The sequence below is a fragment of the Pristiophorus japonicus genome, chromosome 3, assembly GCF_044704955.1.
Source record: "Pristiophorus japonicus isolate sPriJap1 chromosome 3, sPriJap1.hap1, whole genome shotgun sequence".
In the NCBI taxonomy this organism is placed as follows: Eukaryota; Metazoa; Chordata; class Chondrichthyes; family Pristiophoridae; genus Pristiophorus; species Pristiophorus japonicus.
Window position 1 is genome coordinate 312,952,260 of NC_091979.1, and position 23,966 is coordinate 312,976,225.

General features: G+C 45.7%; 1 protein-coding gene across 1 annotated transcript in view; it reads right to left on the reverse strand.

Annotated features, from left to right (window-relative positions):
- LOC139260355 (cGMP-dependent protein kinase 1) overlaps window positions 1–23,966 on the reverse strand; it is a 1,295,119-nt gene that overhangs the window by 899,633 nt on the left and 371,520 nt on the right. The window contains exon 3 of the mRNA XM_070876878.1: window positions 2,968–3,081. Coding sequence (XP_070732979.1) covers window positions 2,968–3,081 — 114 coding nt within the window. The remainder of the gene's footprint in view (window positions 1–2,967; window positions 3,082–23,966) is intronic.

Sequence of the window (23,966 nt, forward strand, 5' to 3'; positions counted from 1 at the left end):
CTTCCCTTTTGAATTTGTTCTCAGGTTCCCATTCCCCTGCCAAGCTAGTTTAAACTCTCCCCAACAGCACTAGCAAAACTCCCCGCGAGGATATTGATCCCAGCGCTGTTGAAGTGCAACCCATCCGGTTTGTACAGGTCCCATCTCCCCCAGAAGCGGTCCCAATGCCTCAAAAATTTAAAGCCCTCCCTCCTACACCAACTTTCCAGCCACGTGTTCATCCTCTCCATCCTTCTATTCTTGTACTCATTAGCACGTGGCACCGGGAGTAACCCGGAGATTACTACCTTTCAGGTCCTACCCTTTAATTTTCTCCCTAGCTTCCTGAATTCTTTCTGTAGGACCTCATCCCTCATTTTACCTATATCGTTGGTCCCGATATGGACCACAACCTCCAGCTGTTTACCCTCCCCCCCAGAATGCCCTACATCCGCTCTGTGACATCCTTGACCCTGGCACCAGGGAGGCACCAAACCATTCGGGACTCACGTCTACATCTGCAGAAATGCCTGTCAGTTCCCCAAACTGTAGAATCCCCTAGCACTAGAGCTCTTTTATTCTTTGTCCCTCCCCCCGTGCAGCTGAGCCACCTGTGGTGCCTTGGAATTGGCTCTGGCTGCACTCCCCAGAGGCATGCCTCCCATTCTTTCTACTTTGCCTCACATAATCCCTACTGTACGTATTTCTGTCTGTCTTCTTCTTTCAATCCAAGTTAATTATTTAAACAATTCATCTAATTAAATATACTTAAACATTTATTCAACTGTTAATTGAAACACTTATGTTTACATAGTTAATTGTATTGCAATAAGTAAGGGGAAATGAGTCACGTGACTGGTCACATGACCCAGTTTTGCTAAGAGATCCTCAGAAGTTGATTGGGAGGTATGGGTGTAAAAGAAGTGTTGCATTCATTTGTTCTTCACACTACATCTTCACACTCCACGACATGGAGTATAAAAGTAGGGAAGTCCTGCTACAACTGTACAGGGCGTGGTGAGACCACACCTAGAGTACTGCGTACAGTTTTGATCTCCATATTTAAGGAGGGATATACTTGGGTTGGAGACAGTTCAGAGAATATTCACGAGGTTGATTCATGAGATGAAGGGGTTGACTTATGAAGGAAGGTTGAGCAGGTGGGGCCTATACTCTTTGGAGTTTAGAAGAATGAGAGGTACTCTTATTGAAACATATAAGATACTGAAGGGGCTCAACAAGGTAGATGCAGAGAGGATATTTCCACTCGTGGGGGAATCTAGAACTAGGGGACATAGTTTAAGAATAAGGGGTCGCCCATTTAGAACTGATATGAGGAGGAATTTCTTCTCTCAGAGGGTCGTAAATCTGTGGAATTCTCTACTCCAGAGAACTGTGGAGGTTGGATCATTGACTATATTTAAGGTGGAGATAGATAGATTTTTGAACAATAAGGGAGTGAAGGGTTATGGGGAGTGGGCAGAGAAATGGAGCTGAGCCCAAAATCAGATCAGCCATGATCTTATTAAATGGCGGAGCAGGCTCGAGGGGCCAAATGGCCTACTCCTGCTCCTATTTCTTATATTCTTATGCTCTTAACCCTTCATTTTAGGTCCTAGAGAACTTCCAACATGCGTGCCTGGCAGAGTGAAGAGGAGAGCCTTGATCAAGAGGCAGCATTCCTCATACTTCCCCTACCAAGCACCAGATCAGAAAAAGGCATCTGAGTGACTCAGTGACTTGGGGTGGGGGGAGGAGTTGTATCAAGTGAAGCAGCAAGCACAGATGAGCAGGTAGCAGTAACCAAAAAGGCCAAGGGGTAAGCTATCAGGAGGGCCATCATTTGTCATAGATACGCTGAAGAAGCATGTGATGAGAGATGAATACTTTACTCTTTTAGTAGTTGTGATATTAAGGACTATTGATTCTAGCTGGCACAAATTCATCCATTGAAACACTCTTAAAACAGCTCTGGTGTCTGACAACTGTTGGACCTCCTCCATGTTGGTAGGTCCTCTATTCCCCCTCTCCAACAAGGCAGAAGGCCCTCTTCAAAAGTAGCTTCACATACAGTCCTCATTGTACAAAGTTATCTCGCTTACCACAATGATGAACACTCTGGTCTATATTGGAGGACAGGTAGGTTGGTGAGGACTAGGTCAAGTAGGTTACCTCACCACCTGATGTCAGCCCAGTCTGGTAGCTGTGTCCTTCAGGGCTCAGTCTGTGACGGTATTACCAAACCACTCAGTGGCGGACACAAGTCCTCACGGGTGCTGCTCCACTTTTGAGTATAAATGAGGCAGTAGGACGAAGATAATTGACCTCAATATAATTACTTTGTAACATACAAGGCAAGTGACCTGAATGTAAAATTCTGTCACATTATATTGTGTGTGTGTGTATGCATATATAGTGATTGATTAAACAATTCTGTATTAATCCTAAAAATAAATCTCCTTTTTAAATTGTGGTGGATATAAACAGACCAGGTACCATCTCTGTATAATATAAAATCTTGTAAATTGTACAGCAAAAATAAAATGTTTACTATTAAACTACATTGTGCAGGAGGTATAATTTTAAAGGAGATCTTATTAAGGACTGCAATTACAGTATTATTTGCCTATTGCTGCGAATAATTGTTCAAATTCACGCCTTGTGGAAAACAGAATCATTCTAACTTGAAGATAGTCAGAGGATTTGAAATTTGAGATCCTCTCCCACCTCCTCAACAAAGATCAGAAAGCCTAATTAATTAGTGTTTCCAAGTATGCACATCAGGTCCAACAAGATAGCTATAAAATATATACTGCACATGAAATATGGCCTATCCAATTCCAGTGGTTTGAGGAGAATTGTGTTAAATTTAGCCTGGAGCATTATAAGTTATACAATTTTCCAAGGTCACATACCCAAAAATTTGCAGAGCTACACAATTATAATGGGATCACACAGCAACGCGTTTAGCATTGAAGAGGAGCTTACTTTTCACTGTGGCGGTCCTGGTGCAGTTGTACAGAATGGCGAGCTCACCGAACACCTTGCCTGGTCCCATGGTGCAGAGCTTAACTCCTTCTTTTGTCACTTCAACCTTGCCCTCTGAAAAACGACAAAGCAAAGACTGTTGTTTCCGGCTTTATCTTGACACAATTCAAGTATTTATCAATGAAAATGCAACAGATACAAGGGCAAATTTCCCAATTCTCCACTCCCAGTGCAAGCTGGGAATATATATTATAAAACTGCAGCTACCCATCCCGTGATTCTCTGTCCATTCTCCTGCATCTGCAGAAGGGCAACATTGACCCTATATTCCATAGCCTCCAGATAGAATCATTGAATCCTAGAAATTTATGGCATGGAAGGAGGCCATTTTGGCTTATCGTGTCCGGTATATCGATCCTGTATATTATCGTATATCGGTATATATTATATGCAAATGTAGGCATTTATTGTATATAATTATACACATAAAAGCATATGCACACGTGATATTTAGCTACATCTATTGAGTTGTTGGAAACATACTGGCCCAGAAATTCCGGCCTCTTGGATCCGTACGGAGTGTGTCCGGACCTGGGAAGGCATCGGAAAAGCTGATTTTCAGCGCACAATGCGCATGCGCTGAAAACCGGCTTTTCCGATCTGTCAAGCTGGATAGAGCCTCTGCATCTTGGGAGCGAGGACATTTGCATGGGCAAGATTGTGCTATTTACCCATATCTTGCCCAGCGGATGTCCTGAAAACGCTTGCGCCTGATAAAAACAGGCGATAGCCTACTTTTACAGACGTAAAATTTTTTAAATACACAAAAACATTATAAAATAAAATTTAAAAACACAGTTTATTTCTGAAAACCCTCTCCAGTACGGTTAAGTTTATTTTAAACCATAATTAAAAAAACTTTTTAAAAATCGGAAAAATATATACTTTTTATAATACATAAATAACTTTAATTTAAATTAATAAAAATATTAATTTAATATTATTTTTTGTTAGAGTTTTGTGGGGGGGGGTGTTGCTCATTCATAATAATGGGAACTCCAACTTACGGAGTTCCCATTATTATGAATGAAAACATATTTTACCCGATTGGCTGCCAGAATCATGTGACTGCAGCTCCAGCCCTGCGCACGTCCTGAGGTGCACCCGCTCCGACGCGCAGTCATTGGAGGCCGCAGGACCGGGAACTCACGTGGGCGCAGCAGGAACAGTAAGTCTTTAACATTTTTACCCGATCGCCCGCGGGAAGCAGCGGACTGGGATTTCTGGGCCATAGATAAAACTATAAAAATTCGTAACATATGATTCCATAATGTCATTTTTCACAAAAGTTCAAAGGCGGCTTTAAGGACTCCATGTACATGTTTAATGATTCATTTGCCTCAATATATGAAAGCAAAATAGCACTCTTTTGATTATGGATGGCTTCTTAATTATTTATTTGCAAATAGCCAAACAGCAGATGATTCGATGGTAGCAGCAACCTGCAACTCAAGTTATTTGTCATTCAAAGTTTTAAAGTTGATGAAAGAATATTTGAACACCAATCAGATCAAACTGTCACTGAATGAGATCACAGATAATTGGGATAAGTTTTAACCAGCCCTCACTGCCTATGAGGAACTGCAGCCAGGCAGCAGTGTATATCAAAGCTTCGGGCTTCTGTGATTTTCCAATCTAACCAGTTTACAAATCTTGGGCATTACATACCAGTGACATTTTGTAAAATTACCCCATTGGCACCGATTTTAACTCCGGGTGGAATCTCCGTTCCGCGTGAATTAAAATTACAGTCAGGTCTCAATGATGTAAGCGGACCGCAACATATGTCTGTCAAGAAGGACCCTCAGGAGAGCAGGTTAAAAGTGCAGATGTTGCAATCAAGGTGGGTTTCGAACAGGTAAGAGCCAAGGAGATTTTAACTGCCCACCCGCCAGCTTTCTGCTGAGCAAATAGGGTTAAAATCGTCCCTGTGGCACTGCACCTTATATCAACCTGGTTTATTGCAGAAAATATATAATTTTCTGTTTCTACACCATAACACAACATTTGGATGAGAATAAAATGTTACAAATGAGTCTTCCTATTTTAGTAGATGAACTGTCTATTGGGTTATTGAGACATACAATGCAGATACATTGCAGGATCGATCCCCAGCCTGTGCTGTAGCTAAAGACCGTGATCTGCATCACAATGCCTAACTAGTAACAAATACTGAGAAGTGCCTACGTGTGGATGTTGGATGGGGAGCAGGCTGCCATTCACCAACCGGTTGCGTGGAGTACCAGAGGGCTTCTGGCAATTCTGGTGCCACACAACAAGATCAATCAGCAGAAGAGAAATTGAAGAGAAAAAATACAAATGAAGATAAACTAGTAGATCTCCTGTGACCATTGCTCATCAATAGTCCAAGACTGGAGCTCAGCTTCTGCTGTTTACCAGAGACCCACTTCTGCCTAAACAGGACAGCAATTCATCTATCACTGTAAAATAGCAAATATACTGAAGTAATAGATCGCATGGTGGACCATTCAGATCCTGGGTCTCACTGATGTAATGGGGCACAAATTCCATTCGGCCCATTTTTGGGTTTGGAAGTGGGGTCCGTGTGGAACATGCTCCCAAACAAGAAGGCCCGAGGCCGTTCTGAGATTGGGCCTGGGCCCTCGTTACTATTGATTGGCCAAGCTGCCAACGTCTGTCACCCTTCCATCGGCAATTTGACCATTTTAAGCAAATTAATTTTGTGCCGTTTCCTGTCGCGGCAAAGCGGGGTTTTGGAGTGACAACCAAAGGGTGTGGGATGGAGGGGAGGAATGGGGCTCTATCGGGTGTACTTCGGAGTCGGGAGAGCATTCCTGCTCCTCCTGGTTCCGCAGCAATGATTTTTTACAATTTCCTTTTATAAACTTACTGGCCAGCGAACAATCCTGAGCAGAGCAGGCTAGGTTGCCATCCCTGCAGGACTGTCCTGGAGTCTCCAGGAATTAAAGGTTAATCTCCTAGATACTGCTGCGAACAGCCCTGGAGAATAATCATAGCAGCATTAAAACAAATTGTGTTTTTCATTTTCTTTGAACACTTTTGTTTATTGTTCATAAAAAATATTGGAGATGAGAAAAAAACGACTGTTTAACTGGGCGAGGCGCTAGATCAGGTGATGTAACCTCCAGATATATGTCCAACCAGAGTTGGCAACATTAGACCAGGTCTGACACCTGATCAAATCATTATCCAGATTCAGCAAGTGAGCTAACAGTTGTTAGGCCACTCATTTACATATGTCCAAGGATCCTAATGCATGTTAAGAGTAAGAATGGCAGGATAGCGCAGATGAATACGTGGCTTGAACAGTGGTGCAGCAGGGAGGGATTCAAATTCCTGGGGCATTGGAACCGGTTCTGGGGGAGGTGGGACCAGTACAAACCGGACGGTCTGCACCTGGGCAGGACCGGAACCAATGTCCTAGGGGGAGTGTTTTCTAGTGCTGTTGGGGAGGAGTTAAACTTATATGGCAGGAGGATGGGAACCAACGCAGGGAGACAGAGGGAAACAAAAAGGAGACAAAAACAAAAGACAGAAAGGAGATGAGGAAAAGTGGAGGGCAGAGAAACCCAAGACAAAAAACAAAAAGGGCCACTGTACAGCAAAATTCTAAAAGGACAAAGGGTGTTTAAAAAACAAGCCTGAAGGCTTTGTGTCTTAATGCAAGGAGTATCCGTAATAAGGTGGATGAATTAACTGTGCAAATAGATGTTAACAAATATGATGTGATTGGGATTACGGAGACATGGCTCCAGGATGATTAGGGCTGGGAACTCAACATCCAAGGGTATTCAACATTCAGGAAGGATAGAATAAAAGGAAAAAGGAGGTGGGGTAGTATTGTTGGTTAAAGAGGAGATTAATGCAATAGTTAGAATGGACATTAGCTTGGATGATGTGGAATCTATATGGGTAGAGCTGCAGAACACCAAAGGGCAAAAAACATTATTGGGAGTTGTGTACAGACCTCCAAACAGTAGTAGTGATGTTGGGGAGGGCATCAAACAGGAAATTAGGGGTGCATGCAATAAGGGTGCAGCAGTTATAATGGGTGACTTTAATATGCACATAGATTGGGCTAACCAAACTGGAAGCAATACGGTGGAGGAGGATTTCCTGGAGTGCATAAAGGATGGTTTTCTAGACCAATATGTCGAGGAACCAACTAGGTGGGAGGCCATCTTAGACTGGGTGTTGTGTAATGAGAGAGGATTAATTAGCAATCCCGTTGTGCGAGGCCCTTTGGGGAAGAGTGACCATAATATGGTGGAATTCTGCATTAGGATGGAGAATGAAACAGTTAATTCAGAGACCAAGGTCCAGAACTTAAAGAAGGGTAACTTTGAAGGTATGAGGCGTGAATTGGCTAGGATTGATTGGCGAATGATACTTAAGGGGTTGACTGTGGATGGGCAATGGCAGAAATTTAGAGACCGCATGGATTAACTACAACAATTATACATTCCTGTCTGTCGTAAAAATAAAAAAGGGAAGGTGGCTCAACCGTGGCTATCAAGGGAAATCAGGGATAGTATTAAAGCCAAGGAAGTGGCATACAAATTGCCCAGAAATAGCAGTGAACCCGGAGACTGGGAGAAATTTAGAACTCAGCAGAGGAGGACAAAGGGTTTGATTAGGGCAGGGAAAATGGAGTACGAGAAGAAGCTTGCAGGGAACATTAAGACGGATTGCAAAAGTTTCTATAGATACGTAAAGAGAAAAAGGTTAGTAAAAACAAATGTAGGTCCCCTGCAGTCAGAATCAGGGGAAGCCATAACGGGGAACAAAGAAATGGCGGACCAATTAAACAAGTACTTTGGTTCGGTATTCACTAAGGAGGACATGAACAATCTTCCGGATATAAGAGGGGTCAGAGGGTCTAGTAAGGATGAGGAACTGAGGGAAATCTTTATTAGTCGGGAAATTGTGTTGGGGAAACTAATGGGATTGAAGGCCGATAAATCCCCAAGGCCTGATGGACTGCATCCTAGAGTACTTAAGGAGTTGGCCTTGGAAATAGCGGATGCATTGACAGTCATTTTCCAACATTCCATTGACTCTGGATCAGTTCCTATCGAGTGGAGGGTAGCCAATGTAACCCCACTTTTTAAAAAAGGAGGGAGAGAGGAAACAGGGAATTATAGACCGGTCAGCCTGACATCAGCAGTGGGTAAGATGATGGAATCAATTATTAAGGATGTCATAGCAGCGCATTTGGAAAGAGGTGACATGATAGGTCCAAGTCTGCATGGATTTGTGAAAGGGAAATCATGCTTGACAAATCTTCTAGAATTTTTTGAGGATGTTTCCAGTAGAGTGGACAAGGGAGAACCAGTTGATGTGGTATATTTGGACTTTCAGAAGGTTTTCGACAAGGTCCCACACAAGAGATTAATGTGCAAAGTTAAAGCACATGGGATTGGGGGTAGTGTGCTGACATGGATTGAGAACTGGTTGTCAGACAGGAAGCAAAGAGTAGGAGTAAATGGATACTTTTCAGAATGGCAGGCGGTGACTAGTGGGGTACCGCAAGGTTCTGTGCTGGGGCCCCAGCTGTTTACACTGTACATTAATGATTTAGATGAGGGGATTAAATGTAGTATCTCCAAATTTGCGGATGACACTAAGTTAGGTGGCAGTGTGAGCTGCGAGGAGGATGCTATGAGGCTGCAGAGCGACTTGGATAGGTCAGCTGAGTGGGCAAATGCATGGCAGATGAAGTATAATGTGGATAAATGTGAGGTTATCCACTTTGGTGGTAAAAACAGAGAGACAGACTATTATCTGAATGGTGACAGATTAGGAAAAGGGGAGGTGCAACGAGACCTGGGTGTCATGGTACATCAGTCATTGAAGGTTGGCATGCAGGTACAGCAGGCGATTAAGAAAGCAAATGGCATGTTGGCCTTCATAGCGAGGGGATTTGAGTACAGGGGCAGGGAGGTGTTGCTACAGTTGTACAGGGCATTGTTGAGGCCACACCTGGAATATTGTGTACAGTTTTGGTCTCCTAACTTGAGGAAGGACATTCTTGCTATTGAGGGAGTGCAGCGAAGGTTCACCAGACTGATTCCCGGGATGGCGGACTGACCTATCAAGAAAGACTGGATCAACTGGGCTTGTATTCACTGGAGTTCAGAAGAATGAGAGGGGACCTCATAGAAACGTTTAAAATTCTGATGGGTTTAGACAGGTTGGATGCAGGAAGAATGTTCCCAATGTTGGGGAAGTCCAGAACCAGGGGTCACAGTCTAAGGATAAGGGGTAAGCCATTTAGGACCGAGATGAGGAGGAACCTCTTCACCCAGAGAGTGGTGAACCTGTGGAATTCTCTACCACAGAAAGTTGTTGAGGCCAATTCACTAAATATATTCAAAAAGGAGTTAGATGTGGTCCTTACTACTAGGGGATCAAGGGGTATGGTGAGAAAGCAGGAATGGGGTACTGAAGTTGCATGTTCAGCCATGAACTCATTGAATGACGGTGCAGGCTAGAAGGGCCGAATGGCCTGCTCCTGCACCTATTTTCTATTTCTATGTTTCTTTGTTTTATGTGGCCGCCAGGGCAGCTTTCAGGTGTACTGTGGACACAGGGCATTAATCCCTGTAATTGCTTCAGGTTGTGCCCATCTTATGCCTGTAAAACGGGTGCAACAAGGTCCAATTTCTTCTCCAATATTTGTAATACTACTTACAAAACTTGATAACGTTCCAGCAATTTTGGGTTTTCTCTCCCAAAATCCTCAGGTAATGGGTGGCATGGTTTTGTGTGTTAAAGTTATGACCCCCGCCCCCCCCCCAACAGCTGCAGCCTTCATTTGGGGTGTGGCCTGCAGGCGATATGTGTCATTCAATTCCCTTCCAATTGCCCTCCCCCAATCACTTATGCTTCCCTATCCCTTGAATTCCCCACAGTCCCAAGGTACTTCACAGGAATATCCTGAGATAAAAAAATTGACACCAAGTCGCATAAGTAGAAATTAGTGCAGGTGACCAAAAGCTTGGTCAAAGAGGTCCTAAATTCAGGACCTGGAATATTAGGTCCTTCATTGAAACACCTGTGAACTCATCCCATTTTTTGGCACGGAAGTAGGCCATCCTCGTTTCGAGGGACTGCCTATGATGATCTGATGATGGTCAAAGAGGTATGTTTTAAGAAGTGTCTTGAAGGAGGAAAGAGAGGTCGAATGAGAAAGAACACAACCTGTAAAGTCCTGTCCACTCAGTACAGATTCACACGAGGCATGTAGTGAAGTCAAGGTCACTCTGGACCTGCACCTTTATTTCACAGCTCTGGAATGCTGCACTTGCCTGAGACCTGTCCTTATATACCTGTCTCTTGCAAGTGCACCCCTGGTGGTAAGGTATGCTGGTGGTTACAGGTCATATCTTATTACAGTCATGTATAGCATGTTAGGATACAGTTATATATAATAATGTAAGATACATGACATCACCCTCCCCCAAGGTCTTATTGTCTTTATAGGTTCAGTCTCTCAGATGGTCTATGCTCTCGTGTGGTGCGTCTGAGTTGTGGTTCGGTTGTCTGCCTTGGTGTCTGTTTTTCTTTGGGTGCGGTTGCTGGTATCTCGCCTGGGCTGTCTGTTTCGATTGGTGTGATTGTTGTTGACTCGCCTGGGCTGTCTGTTGGGATTGCCCTTTCCTCAGGTTGTTCCCTCTGTCTGTCCACCAGGTGTGGTGCGAGTTCCACATTGTAGTCTGCCTCTGGTTCCGCAGTGTTGTTGGTAAATCTGCTTTTGACTTGGTCTACATGCCTCCGGCAGGTTTTGCCATTGTCCATTTGTACTACCAGTAGCCTGTTTCCTTCCTTGCCCGTTACTGTTCCTGCAAACCATTTGGGACCCCTGCCATAGTTTAGTACAAACACTTTGTCCCCTATCTCATTCCATCTCCCCCACCGAATTTCTGTCATGATACTCAGTCAGCTTACGGTGCTTTGCCTCAATGATTTCGTGCATGTCTTGGAGGATTAATGAGAGCCTTGTTTTTAAAGTCCTTTTCATCAACAGTTGCGCGGGGGGGATCCCAGTCAGTGAGTGCGGACGAGATCTGTATGCCAACAGCAGTCGCGACAGGCGACCCTGCAGCATGGGACCTTGGATTTTAAGCATGCCTTGTTTAATGATTTGCACTGCTCTCTCCACCTGGCCGTTGGAGGCCGGCTTGAACAGTGCCGTCTTGACATGATTTATGCCGTGGTCAATTATAAAATCTTGGAATTCTGCGCTGGTGAAGCACGGACCATTGACACTGACCAATATGTCAGGGATTCTGTGCGTTGAAAACATGGTTGCGAGGCTCTCCACAGTGGTGGAGGTTGTGCTCGAGTTTAAAATGGTGCATTCGATCCACTTTGAAAATGCATCTACAACTATGAGGAACATTTTGCCCATGAATGGGCCCGCATAATCTACGTGCACCCGCGAACACGCTTTGGTAGGCCAGGGCCAGGGGCTCAGTGGAGCCTCCCTGGGGGCATTGCTGAGTTGGGCACAAATGGTGCACCTTCGGATGCAGAGCTCCAAGTCCGCATCAATACCAGGCCACCAGACGTGGGATCTGGCTGTGGCCTTCATGAGAACGATCCCCGGGTGCTCGCGGTGGAGCTCCTGGACAAATGCCTCTCTGCCTCACAGAGGCATGACTACTCAGCTGCCCCATATCAGGCAGTCTGCTTGTAGTGATAGCTCATGCATGCGCCTGTGAAAGGGTTTTAATTCCTCAGGGCAGGCATCGCGAGCCTCTGCCCAGTCGCCGGTTAGGACACATCTTTTTACTAAGGATAACGTGGGGTCACTGGCCATCCAGGCTCTGATTTGGCGAGCCGTCATGGGCGAACCTGTGGACTCAAAGGCATTGATTGCCATGACTATCTCACAGTCCTGTTCATCGGACCCTTCCGTGGTCGCCAGGGGTAGCCTGCTGAGCGCGGCGGCACAGTTGTCTGTGCCTGGTCTGTGCCTTATGGTATATTCGTAGGACGCCAGCATGAGTGCCCACCATTGAATTCGCGCCGAGGCGTTGGCGTTTATTGCCTTGCTCTCGGATAGGAGAGACGTGAGGAGCTTGTGGTCGGTTTCTAACGTGAACTTGGCCCCGAAAAGGTATTGGTGCATCTTTTTGACACCGTACACGCACGCGAGCGCCTCCTTCTCTACCATTCCGTACCCGCGCTCCGCCCGCGAAAGTGACCTGGAGGCATAAGGTATGGTTGGTAATTTGCCTGCACTATTGACATGTTGCAAAACGTACCCGACCCCATACACTGACGCATCGCATGTGAAACTAGCTTTTTACCTAGATCAAAGAAAGTCAAACCATTGTTGGAACACAGAAGGTTGCGTGCCTTATTGAAGGCGCGTTCCTGGGCGTCCCCCCAAAACCAATCGCACCCCTTCCTGAGTAGCACGTGGAGAGGCTCCAGCAGCGTGCTTAAGTTCTGCATAAAGTTCCCAAAGTAATTGAGTAGCCCGAGAAAGGCGTGCAGTTCTGAGACATTCCGGGGGCTGGGTGCCAGGCGAATTGCTTCTGTTTTGGACTCTGTTGGGCAGATTCCATCAGCGGCAATCCTTCTGCCCAAAAATTCAACCTCGGGTGCGAGAAACAGGCACTTCAACTTCTTGATTCGTAGGCCTACTCGATCCAACCGCTTTAGTACTCCCTCCAAATTACGGAGATGGGAGTCGGTGTCCCTGCCCGTGATAAGTATGTCGTCTTGAAATACAACTGTCCCCGGGATGGACTTGAGCAGACTCTCCATGTTGCGCTGGAATATGGCAGCTGCCGACCTGATGCCGAATGGGCATCGATTGTACATGAAAAGGCCTCGATGTGTGTTGATGGTGGTGAGTAGCTTGGATTCCTCGGTCAATTCTTACGTCATATACGCAGATGTGAGGTCTAATTTTGAGAAAAGTTTACCTCCAGCCAATGTGGCAAATAAGTCCTCCGCTCTGGGCAGCGGGTACTGGTCCTATAGGGAGACTCTGTTTATGGTAGATTTGTAGTCCCCACAGATTCATACGGATCCATCAGGCTTCATGACTGGGACGATGGGACTTGCCCAGTCGCTAAATTCCACAGGCGATATAATGCCTTCCCGCAGAAGCCTGTCTAGTTCGTGTTCAATCTTTTCCCTCATCACATAGGGTACAGCTCTGGCCTTGTGATGGACCAGTCTAGCATCCTGTGTGATGTAGATTTTGACATTGGCCCCTTTGAAAGTGCCCACACCTGGCTGAAAGAGATGTTGAAATCGCTTTATAACTGTTGAGCAGGAGGTCCGTTCCTCTAATAACATGGCATGGACATCATCCCATTTCCAGTTTAGTTTTGCCAGCCAGCTTCTCCCCAGCAGTGCTGGGGGGTCTCCGGGGACAATCCACAGGGGAAGTCAGTTCACTGTCCCTTTGTGTGTGCAGAGAGCATGGCGCTGCTGAGGACTGGTACGATTTCTTTGGTATAGGTCCTTAGTTTGGTGTCAACCCTTGTGAGTTTTGGTCTGTCTCTTTTATGCGGCCACAGTTGTTCAAATTGTTGCGCGCCCATGAGATATTGACTTGCTCTGGTATCCAGCTCCATGTTGACAGGTATCCCGTTGAGTTGGACCTTCATCATTATAGGAGGCGTCCTGTTGTAGGAGCAGCGGCCATTGATCGTGTTGACCCGCTGTACATCGGTGTCCCGGGTACTGTCCCCACCATCTTCTGGTCTGCTTTCTGACCCATCCGATTCGTATACCAGCCGAGCTGCCCTTTTTTTGCACATGCAGGCCAAATGCCCTGTATTTTCACAATTTCTGCAAACAGCCTGCTGAAATCGACATCCTCTTGACGAGTGCCCACCCCCACACCTCCAGCACAGACCGGTTCCATTGTTCAAAGTGTTCCCAAAGAATGAGCTGCACCTGGCTGATCTCTCTTGTGCTTCTCTCAGTTTGTAGTTAATTGCTCGCATTGTGGGTTGATGAGGTGTGAACGGCCGTTCCTGTGGCCCTTGATGTCTTCTGCCTGCTGTCGAGAGCCTGTTCTCCCGGTTTTGTCTGTGTGTGGGGGTAGCAGCTTGTTTAGTCCTGTGAACTTCTTGTTCTGATATTTCGTTAGTTGTCGGACCGGTATTGTAAATCAACCTCGTTTCTTCTTCCCCTACCAAGAATGTCTGTGCAACCAGTGCTGCTGCCTCTAAGGTCAGGTTCTTGGTCTCTATGAGTTTCAGAATACGCCTGCGTGGCCTATTCCTTCACTGAAAAAGTCTCTCAGCATTTCTCTCCTCAGTTCATCGGAGAACTCACATAAACTAGCCAACCTCCGATGTTCCGCCACGAAGTCGGGTATGCTCCGGCCCGCACAGCGTCTGTAGTTGTAGAACCTGTGTCTGGCCATGTGTAGGCTGCTCGCTGGCTTCAGGTGGTCTCTTACCAGTGTGCTCAATTCTTCAAATGACTTGCTTGCTGGTTTCTCGGGTGCCAACAGATCCTTCATTAAAGCGTAAGTTTTCGAGCCACAGCTGGTCAAGAGATGGGCTCTTCTCTAGTCTGCCTTATCGTCGCATAACTAGTCTTCTGAAGTCCTCCCAATTGTCTCCCGCATTATACTTTTCATCTGATCCGTTGTTCGCCATTCTGTGGATTTTGTAATCCCGTAACTCGTCGCCACTGTAAAGTCCTGTCCCCTCAGTACATTTTCACACGAGGCATGTCGTGAAGTCAAGGTCACTCTGGACCTGCACCTTTATTTCACAGCTCTGGAATGCTGCACTTGCCTGAGACCTGTCTCTTGCAAGTGCACTCCTGGTGGTAAGGTATGCTGGTGGTTACAGGTCATATCTTATTACAGTCATGTATAGCATGTTAGGATACAGTTATATATAATAATGTAAGATACACGACACAATCTATGCGCCTTTCTCTCTTTCACTCTAGTTCTGTTTCACAAGTGTATGCATTTAGCATTGATATTTGCCAACCCTCAGAAAGAGGTAATTAGTTGGCTTCAAGTTTTAACTGTTGCTACAAATAGTAACATTAAATGAAGAGAGCACCTAATTTGTCTCTCTGATGCCAGTGTCTATCTTACCTCTCTCTCTTAGTCTAATAGAATTTTAAAAACTTACAGAACACAAAATAAACACTGCAACAGATAATCCGAAGTGTCATTTTTTTCTCTTTCTATTAAAAGAGGACATAAAAGACAACTATGTAGATAAATGTACCATGTTACTGTGAAAGATGTATTTTTTACATTTTGTTTGAATAGTGTATGAGAGCCTTTTCAGTAAACATTTTGTGCAATCTTTGAGAACCTTGTGACTCGATTGTGCAATCACAGGGCGATATATTCTCACTATAAAATAGCAGCTAATGTGTACAATATAGCGTGACACCTCTAAAATTGAAACAGCCTATCACAGTGTCACCTACAGGACTAAGTGGTACTGCAGATATCGAATCAAACGGCAGCACAAATGGAATGCATTCACCCATTGAGTCTGCACAGCTTTCAAAGTGCAATCCTGTTACCCCCACTCTTCTCCATATCGCTGCAATTTTTTCTCTTGCAAGTATTTATCTAGTTCTTTTTTGAAAGCTATTGGCCCAGAAATCCCGACCTCCCTGGGTCCGTACTGAGTGTGTACGGATCTGGGAAGGCATCGCAAAAGCCGGTTTTTAGCGCACAATGTGCATGCGCTGAAAACCGGCTTTTCCGATCTGTCAAGCTGATCCTCCACACCCCGGGAGCGAGGACATTTGCATGGGCAAGATTGCAGTATTTACCCATATCTTGCCCGGTGGATGCCCTGAAAACTCTTGCACCTGATAAAAGCAGGTGTATAGCCTACTTTTACAGGTGTAAGAGTTTTAAAACACACAGAAACATTGTAAAGTAAAATTTAAAAAACACATTATATTGTTGAAAACCCTGCCCACTATGGTCAGTTTATTTTAAACCATAATTTAAAAAAAACTTTTTTAAATATCGGAATTTTTTTTTCTAAGACATTTATTAACTTTAATTTCAATTCATTTTAATTATGTGAGGTGTGTTTTTTATTTTTTATTATGGTGTTTAGTGTGTTTTTTTTTCATTAACAGCAATGTGAACTAGTAGATACGGAGCTCCCATTGCTATTCATGAGAAAGCTGTGGAATACTGGACCTGATTGGCTGAGCAGTCACATGTGACTGCACCGTCTCCGTGGGAACCAGAAGGACGGGAGCGCGCTTCGCAGCGTGGGAAGAGAAGGCCTCCCCACCGGAATCCCACGCTCCTCCCGGACCACAACGTACTTTCGTAAAAATTCTCCGGTCGGAGGCATTCGTCTGAAAGAAGCCTTCGACCAGAATTTCAGGGCCAATATTGAATCTGTATCCACCACCCTATCAGACAGTGCATTCCAAATCCTAACCACTTGTTGTGTAAAAGAAAGATTTTCCTCATGTTGCCTCTGGCTCTTTTGCCAATCACCTTAAATCTGTGCCCTCTCGTTATCGACCCTTCAGCCATTGGAAATATTATTTACTCTATCTAGAGGTAACCTCTATCCAGCCTTGTCTGTTCTAAGGAAAACAACCTCAGCTTCTCCAGTCTATCCACATAACTGTAATCACTCATCCCTGGTATCATGTATTCAACCAGCATTGTAACCCATGCATAATCTGACCTTTGACATTGACATACTGCAACACACACCCGACACCATCGGATGACGCATCGCACATTAACACAAGTTTCTTACATGGGTCGTATAGTGTTAACAGAGTGTTGGAACATAACAAATTGCGTGCTTTATTAAAAGCCCTTTCCTGGCTGTCCCCCCAGACCCATTCACGACCTTTGCGTAGGAGCACGTGTCGCAGCTCTAGCAGTGTGCTCAATTTGGGAAGAAAGTTACCAAAATAGTTCAGGAGCCCCAGGAACGAACGCAGCTCTGTCGTGTTACGGGTTCTGGGTGCTCTCTGGATCGCTTCCGTCTTGGACGCAGTAGGGCTGATCCCGTCTGCTGCTACCCTTATCCCCAGGAATTCTACCTCTGGAGCTAGGAAGACGCACTTCGCCTTTTTCAGTCGCAGCCCTACCCGGTCCAGTCTGCGTAGAACCTCCTCCAGGTTGTGGAGGTGTTCTTCAGTATCGTAACCCGTGATCAGGATGTCATCCTGAAAAACCACCGTCCCTGGAATCGACTTGAGGAGGCTTTCCATATTTCGTTGGAAAATCGCGGCGGCCGAGCGAATCCCGAACGGACATCTGTTGTACTCACACAACCCCTTGTGTGTCGTGATGGTGGTCAGCTTCTTCGACTCACTCGCCAGCTCCTGGGTCATGTAAGCTGAGGTCAGGTCCAATTTTGAAAAAAGTTTGCCACCGGATAGCGTCGCAAAGAGGTCCTCCGCTCTCGGTAGTGGGTACTGGTCTTGGAGTGACACCCGATTGATGGTGGCCTTGTAATCGCCACATATCCTGACCGACCCATCTGCCTTGAGCACCGGCACAATCGGGCTCGCCCAATCACTGAATTCGACTGGCGAGATGATGCCTTCCCTCAGCAGGCGGTCCAATTTGCTTTCTATCTTTTCCTGCATCATGTATGGCACCGCTCTGGCCTTGTGGTGTACTGGCCTGGCGTCTGGGTTTATGTGAATCACTACCTTGGCCCCCATGAAAGTGCCGATGCCGGGTTGAAATCGTGAGTTAAATTTGTCCAGGATCTGTGAGCATGATACTCGCTCCACAGAGGAAATTGCATTGACATCGCCCCATTTCCAGTTTATGACAGCAAGCCAACTCCTCCTCAGTAGTGCAGGACCGTCCCCTGGGACAATCCAGAGTGGCAACCTGTTCTCCGAATCTTTGTGGGTCATGACTAGCATGGCGCTGCCTAGCACCGGAATGATCTGCTTTGTGTAATTCCGTTGCTGTGCGATAATTTTGGCCTCCTGGCCTTGGACGCCCACAACTTTTTGAACTGTTTGATACCCATCAGAGACTGGCTGGCCCCCGTGTCTAGCTCCATTGATACTGGGATGCCATTGAGGAGCACTTTCATCATTATCGGTGGCGTCCTGGTGTATGAACTGTATACGTGCTCCACATGAACTCGCTGAACTTCAGCTTCCAGCGATTTCCCCCAGTGTTCATTTCTGCAATTTCTGCAGGTATTTTGCTCATCTCTGCAAACTCCAGCTGAGTGTGTGCCTCCACGCCTCCAACATGAGCTGTTGTTGGAAACAAAAGATCCCTTGCCAGTCGATCGTCCCTGACTGCCCCTGTTATTGTCCTTGTGTCGCCATTAACAGGTGTTGATGGCCCCATTACTGGCTGCATTGTCCCTTGCAATGGCATGAATCACCGTTCAGCTTGCCATTGTCTCTGTCGAACTCCCCCTCTGGGTTCGACTACATGTTGGGGCATGTCCGATTGCCCCTGTCTGCCTGGAGAACTGTGTGCTGCTTTAACAATATTGAATCTCTGTCCCAACCATTCCTTCACACAATACCTCTTGCCTGTTCTGCTAGTGGCCATGCTCGCGTGGTTTAAATCCCAGTTTCTCGTCGCCATTGATACGTCCTTACTACACAGTATAAATGCACACGAGGCCCATGCTTGAGAGAAGGTCAGTCTGTGACCTGTCCTTTATTCCTCAGCACTCCAAGTAATCAAGGTGGGTGGAGCTTCCCCTTTTTTATCTGAAGGCCCAGGTTAGGGGTGTCTCCCACCGAGTGGTCAGTGTTCTCACAGTGTACAACTTAGGTCAGATTATACATGGGTTACAATGCTGGTTGAGTACATGACACCTGGAACCATTCTAGTAAATCTCTCTGCACCCTCTCCAAAGCCTTCATGTCCTTCCTAAAGTGCGGTGCCCAGTAGCGGACACAATACTCCAAAGTGGGACCGAACAAATATTTTATATAGGTTTAGCAAAACTTCCTAGCTTTTGTACTCCCTGCCTCTATTTGTAAAACCCAGGATCCCATGTGCTTTGTTAACCTGGCCTGTCACCGTCAAAGATTTATTTACAAACACCCCCAGGTCTCTCTCTTCTTGCACCCTCTTTAAAATTGTACCTTTCAGCATGTATTGCCTCTCATCATACTTCCTACCAAAATCTTTCACCTCACACTTTTCTACTTTTCTATTTAATTTCACCTGCCATGTGTCGCTTATTCCACCAGCCTGTCTGTTACCTCTTGAAGTCTATCACTATCTTCCTCACTGTTGACTACACTTCCAAGTTTCATGTCATCTGCAATTTCAAAATTGTGCCCTGTACCCTCAAGTCCAGTCATTAATGTATATCAAAAACCGTAGTGGTCCCAGTACTGAATCTTGGTGAACACCTCTCTCCAGTCTCAAAAACAACCATTCACCACAATTTTCTATCCCTTAGCCAATTTTGTATCCAAGCTGTTCCTTACTCTTTTGTCCCATGGGCTTCAATTTTGCTAACAAGCCTAATATGTGGCACTTTATCAAACGCCTTTTAAAAGTCCATATATACAACATCAAACGCACTGCCCTTATCCACCCTCTCTGTTACCTCAACAAAAAACTCAATCAAGTTAGTCAAACAGGATTCACCCATAAATTCATGCTGGCTCTCCTTTATTAGTCCATGCTTGTCCAAGTGGCTGCTAATTTTCTCCTGGATTATTGACTATTAATTTTCTCCCGGTACTTATAATGAGTTTTTCACTAAACCCGTGCCCCATGTAAGCTGAATTTAATACATATCTTCATGAGGAAGGAAAATGCCAACCAAAAGTATGAAAAAATGGTGTGAGTAATTTGATTGGTTTGTTTTGTGGCAAGTGCTGGTTTCTGATTGGTAGCTTTGAAAGAAAAAGGAGAGATTTGATTGGGGGGATGCGAGTTTGGGAGTTTTCACTTTTCCTATCTGCGTTGGAATGAATCAGCACTTAACACATAAGGGGGTGAAATTGCATCGCATCCTGTTTAATTTAATTTCATCTGCCATGTGTCGCCTACTCCACCAGCCTGTCGATATCCTCTTGAAGTCTGTCACTATCTTCCTCACTGTTTACTACACTTTCAAGTTTCATGTCATCTGCAAATTTTGAAATTGTGCCCTGCACCCTCAAGTGGTGATATCTTTTGAGGTAGCGCAAAAGTATCGTCAGGCACTATGCGAGTGAATCCAATGCAACATTCCGGTTTAACGCTCCAGGAAGGAAGTGTAGCACTAAACCAAGCGTTAAAGTTAGTAAGAGGGGTGATAGAGGTGCAGCGTTGCACAATCTCGAGTGCAGTGCTGCTAGGATCCGAGGCTCCTTCCCTCCTTTAAAGGGGAAGGCCATTGCTGCAGGCTCTGCCTAACAATGGTGTCCCTCATCACCGACTGTCGTCGTAATCTGCAATGATCTGCCCCAAGCACTCTAACAGAGTGCAGGGCTGATCAATCGCGGCAGATCAGATTGTAAAAAAAAATAAACAAAGGCCTGAAAGTACATTTTTTACTTACCTGACCATCATCACCTTTAAATACTGCTCTCCAAGCGGCCGGTCTCCCGAACAAAGACCTCCTGCAGCTGCCAGAGTTGATGCCCAGCAATGTTGCAGGGGGCAGAACCGAAGTTCCGATCAGGGGCGCTACTGGGGTGCTGTGCAGCCAGTGACGTCGCGATCTCCGGGCGCAAGAGATCGTGGCATTCGGGGTTACCGCCACTGCAAAGCTCGATGGGAATTTTGCGGGTGTTGGTACAGAGCTGGTAGTGCCCATTATCCCCCCCTCCCCCCCCCCGGAGGTGTTAATGGGAGGTGCAATGGAGGCCAATTTCTAGCCCAAAATGGTTACTTGAGATGATCAGATGCAAATGCAACAGATACTTTGCATGTGTGACACTCTTAAGTACGGTTGATACTTCTAAACATGATGGAAAGTCAATTTTCCATGGACTGTGGATAGATGACAGATCCAAAATGTTTAATGATATAGATTATGCACACAAGGCTCAAATGCGTTGGCAAAGTAATTCCTGCTGGCCTTTTTACAAGATGGAATGAAGCTGATGAAGCTGCAGCTTGCAGATAGCAGACACATTAAAGAAAATAATCATCACTGCCCCAGATCCATTACTGTTCAATTTGGGCATAAATCCAGTAACAAACCAGTATACCTTGCACTCATCTTTTTTTTTACAGTTGAGCCTTGCATCCAGAAAGGCTGCTGCATAGTGATCATTTCCCAGTGTACTGTGCATGTCCTGAGGGCCAAGAACGGAGTTGTAGTCATCAGGGACAGTGAAACAATCGGTGCCCGCTGGAAGGAGCACTTCGAAGATCTCCTTAAGCAAGACTCTGTCTTTGACTCCTTGACTCCATCTCACAGCAAGCTACGCACCACCATCTCGGCACAACACCAGCCCGGCATGAGGTTGAAAAGGCCATCCGGCAGCTGAAAAACAACAAGGCCTCAGGAGCAGACGGAATCCCCACTGAAGAACTAAAGCATAGCGGAGAAATATTCTTGGCGTGAATCCATGGCCTCATCACTCTTATGTGGAAGGAGGAGAGCATGCTGGGGGATCTCAGAAATGCCATAACCATGACGACTTTCAAGAAAGGTGACAAGACCGATTGCGGTAATTACAGAGGAATCTCCCTTGCTGTCTGCCACAGAGAAAATTATCGCAAGAATCCTTCTCAATCGTCTCCTCCCAATGGCTGAAGAGCTCCTCCCAGAGTCGCAATATGGATTCCGCCCACTTAGAGGCACAATGGACATGATTTTCACCGTGTGACAAATCCAAGACAAACGTAGGTCCCCTGCAGTCAGAATCAGGGGAAGTCATAACGGGGAACAAAGAAATGGCGGACCAATTGAACAAGTACTTTGGTTCAGTATTCACGAAGGAGGACACGAACAACCTTCCGGTTATAAAAGGGGTCGGGGGGTCTAGTAAGGAGGAGGAACTGAGGGAAATCCTTATTAGCCGGGAAATTGTGTTGGGGAAATTGATGGGATTGAAGGCCGATAAATCCCCAGGGCCTGATGGACTGCATCCCAGAGTACTTAAGGAGGTGGCCTTGGAAATAGTGGATGCGTTGACAGTCATTTTCCAACATTCCATTGACTCTGGATCAGTTCCTATGGAGTGGAGGGTAGCCAATGTAACCCCACTTTTTAAAAAAGGAGGGAGAGAGAAAACAGGGAATTATAGACCGGTCAGCCTGACATCGGTAGTGGGTAAAATGATGGAATCAATTATTAAGGATGTCATAGCAGTGCATTTGGAAAGAGGTGGCATGATAGGTCCAAGTCAGCATGGATTTGTGAAAGGGAAATCATGCTTGACAAATCTTCTGGAATTTTTTGAGGATGTTTCCAGTAGAGTGGATAAGGGAGAACCAGTTGATGTGGTATATTTGGACTTTCAGAAGGCATTCGACAAGGTCCCACACAAGAGATTGATGTGCAAAGTTAGAGCACATGGGATTGGGGGTAGTGTACTGACATGGATTGAGAACTGGTTGTCAGACAGGAAGCAAAGAGTAGGAGTAAATGGGTACTTTTCAGAATGGCAGGCAGTGACTAGTGGGGTACCGCAAGGTTCTGTGCTGGGGCCCCAGCTGTTTACACTGTACATTAATGATTTAGATGAGGGGATTAAATGTAGTATCTCCAAATTTGCGGATGACACTAAGTTGGGTGGCAGTGTGAGCTGCGAGGAGGATGCTGTGAGGCTGCAGAGCGACTTGGATAGGTTAGGTGAGTGGGCAAATGCATGGCAGATGAAGTATAATGTGGATAAATGTGAGGTTATCCACTTTGGTGGTAAAAACAGAGAGACAGACTATTATCTGAATGGTGACAGATTAGGAAAAGGGGAGGTGCAAAGAGACCTGGGTGTCATGGTACATCAGTCATTGAAGGTTGGCATGCAGGTGCAGCATGCGGTTAAGAAAGCAAATGGCATGTTGGCCTTCATAGCAAGGGGATTTGAGTACAGGGGCAGGGAGGTGTTGCTACAGTTGTACAGGGCATTGGTGAGGCCACACCTGGAGTATTGTGTACAGTTTTGGTCTCCTAACCTGAGGAAGGACATTCTTGCTATTGAGGGAGTGCAGCGAAGGTTCACCAGACTGATTCCCGGGATGGCTGGACTGACCTATCAAGAAAGACTGGATCAACTGGGCTTGTATTCACTGGAGTTCAGAAGAATGAGAGGGGACCTCATAGAAACGTTTAAAATTCTGACGGGGTTAGACAGGTTAGATGCAGGAAGAATGTTCCCAATGTTGGGGAAGTCCAGAACCAGAGGTCACAGTCTAAGGATAAGGGGTAAGCCATTTAGGACCGAGATGCGGAGGAACTTCTTCACCCAGAGAGTGGTGAACCTGTGGAATTCTCTACCACAGAAAGTTGTTGAGGCCAATTCACTAAATATATTCAAAAAGGAGTTAGATGAGGTCCTTACTACTAGGGGGATCAAGGGGTATGGCGAGAAAGCAGGAATGGGGTACTGAAGTTGAATGTTCAGCCATGAACTCATTGAATGGCGGTGCAGGCTAGAAGGGCCGAATGGCCTACTCCTGCACCTATTTTCTATGTTTCTATGTTTCTATGTTTCTTTGACCTCACAAAGGCCTTCGAATGTCGACTGAGAGGGATTATGGAGTGTCCTCCTCAAATTCAGCTGTCCTCAAAAATTTGTCATCATCCTCCACCTTATTTGCGATGACATGCAAACCATGATCCTTACCAACGGATCCACCACAGATCCAATACAAGTGCAGCCCAAGGTCAAGCAAGGCTGTGTCATTGCACCAACGCTCTTTTCAATCTTTCTCGCTGCACTGCTTCATCTAACCTCTAATAAACGCCTCCTGGAGTAGAGGCCATCTGCAGGACAAACGGGAAATTGTTCAACCTCGGTCACCTCCAGTTGAGTACCAAGGT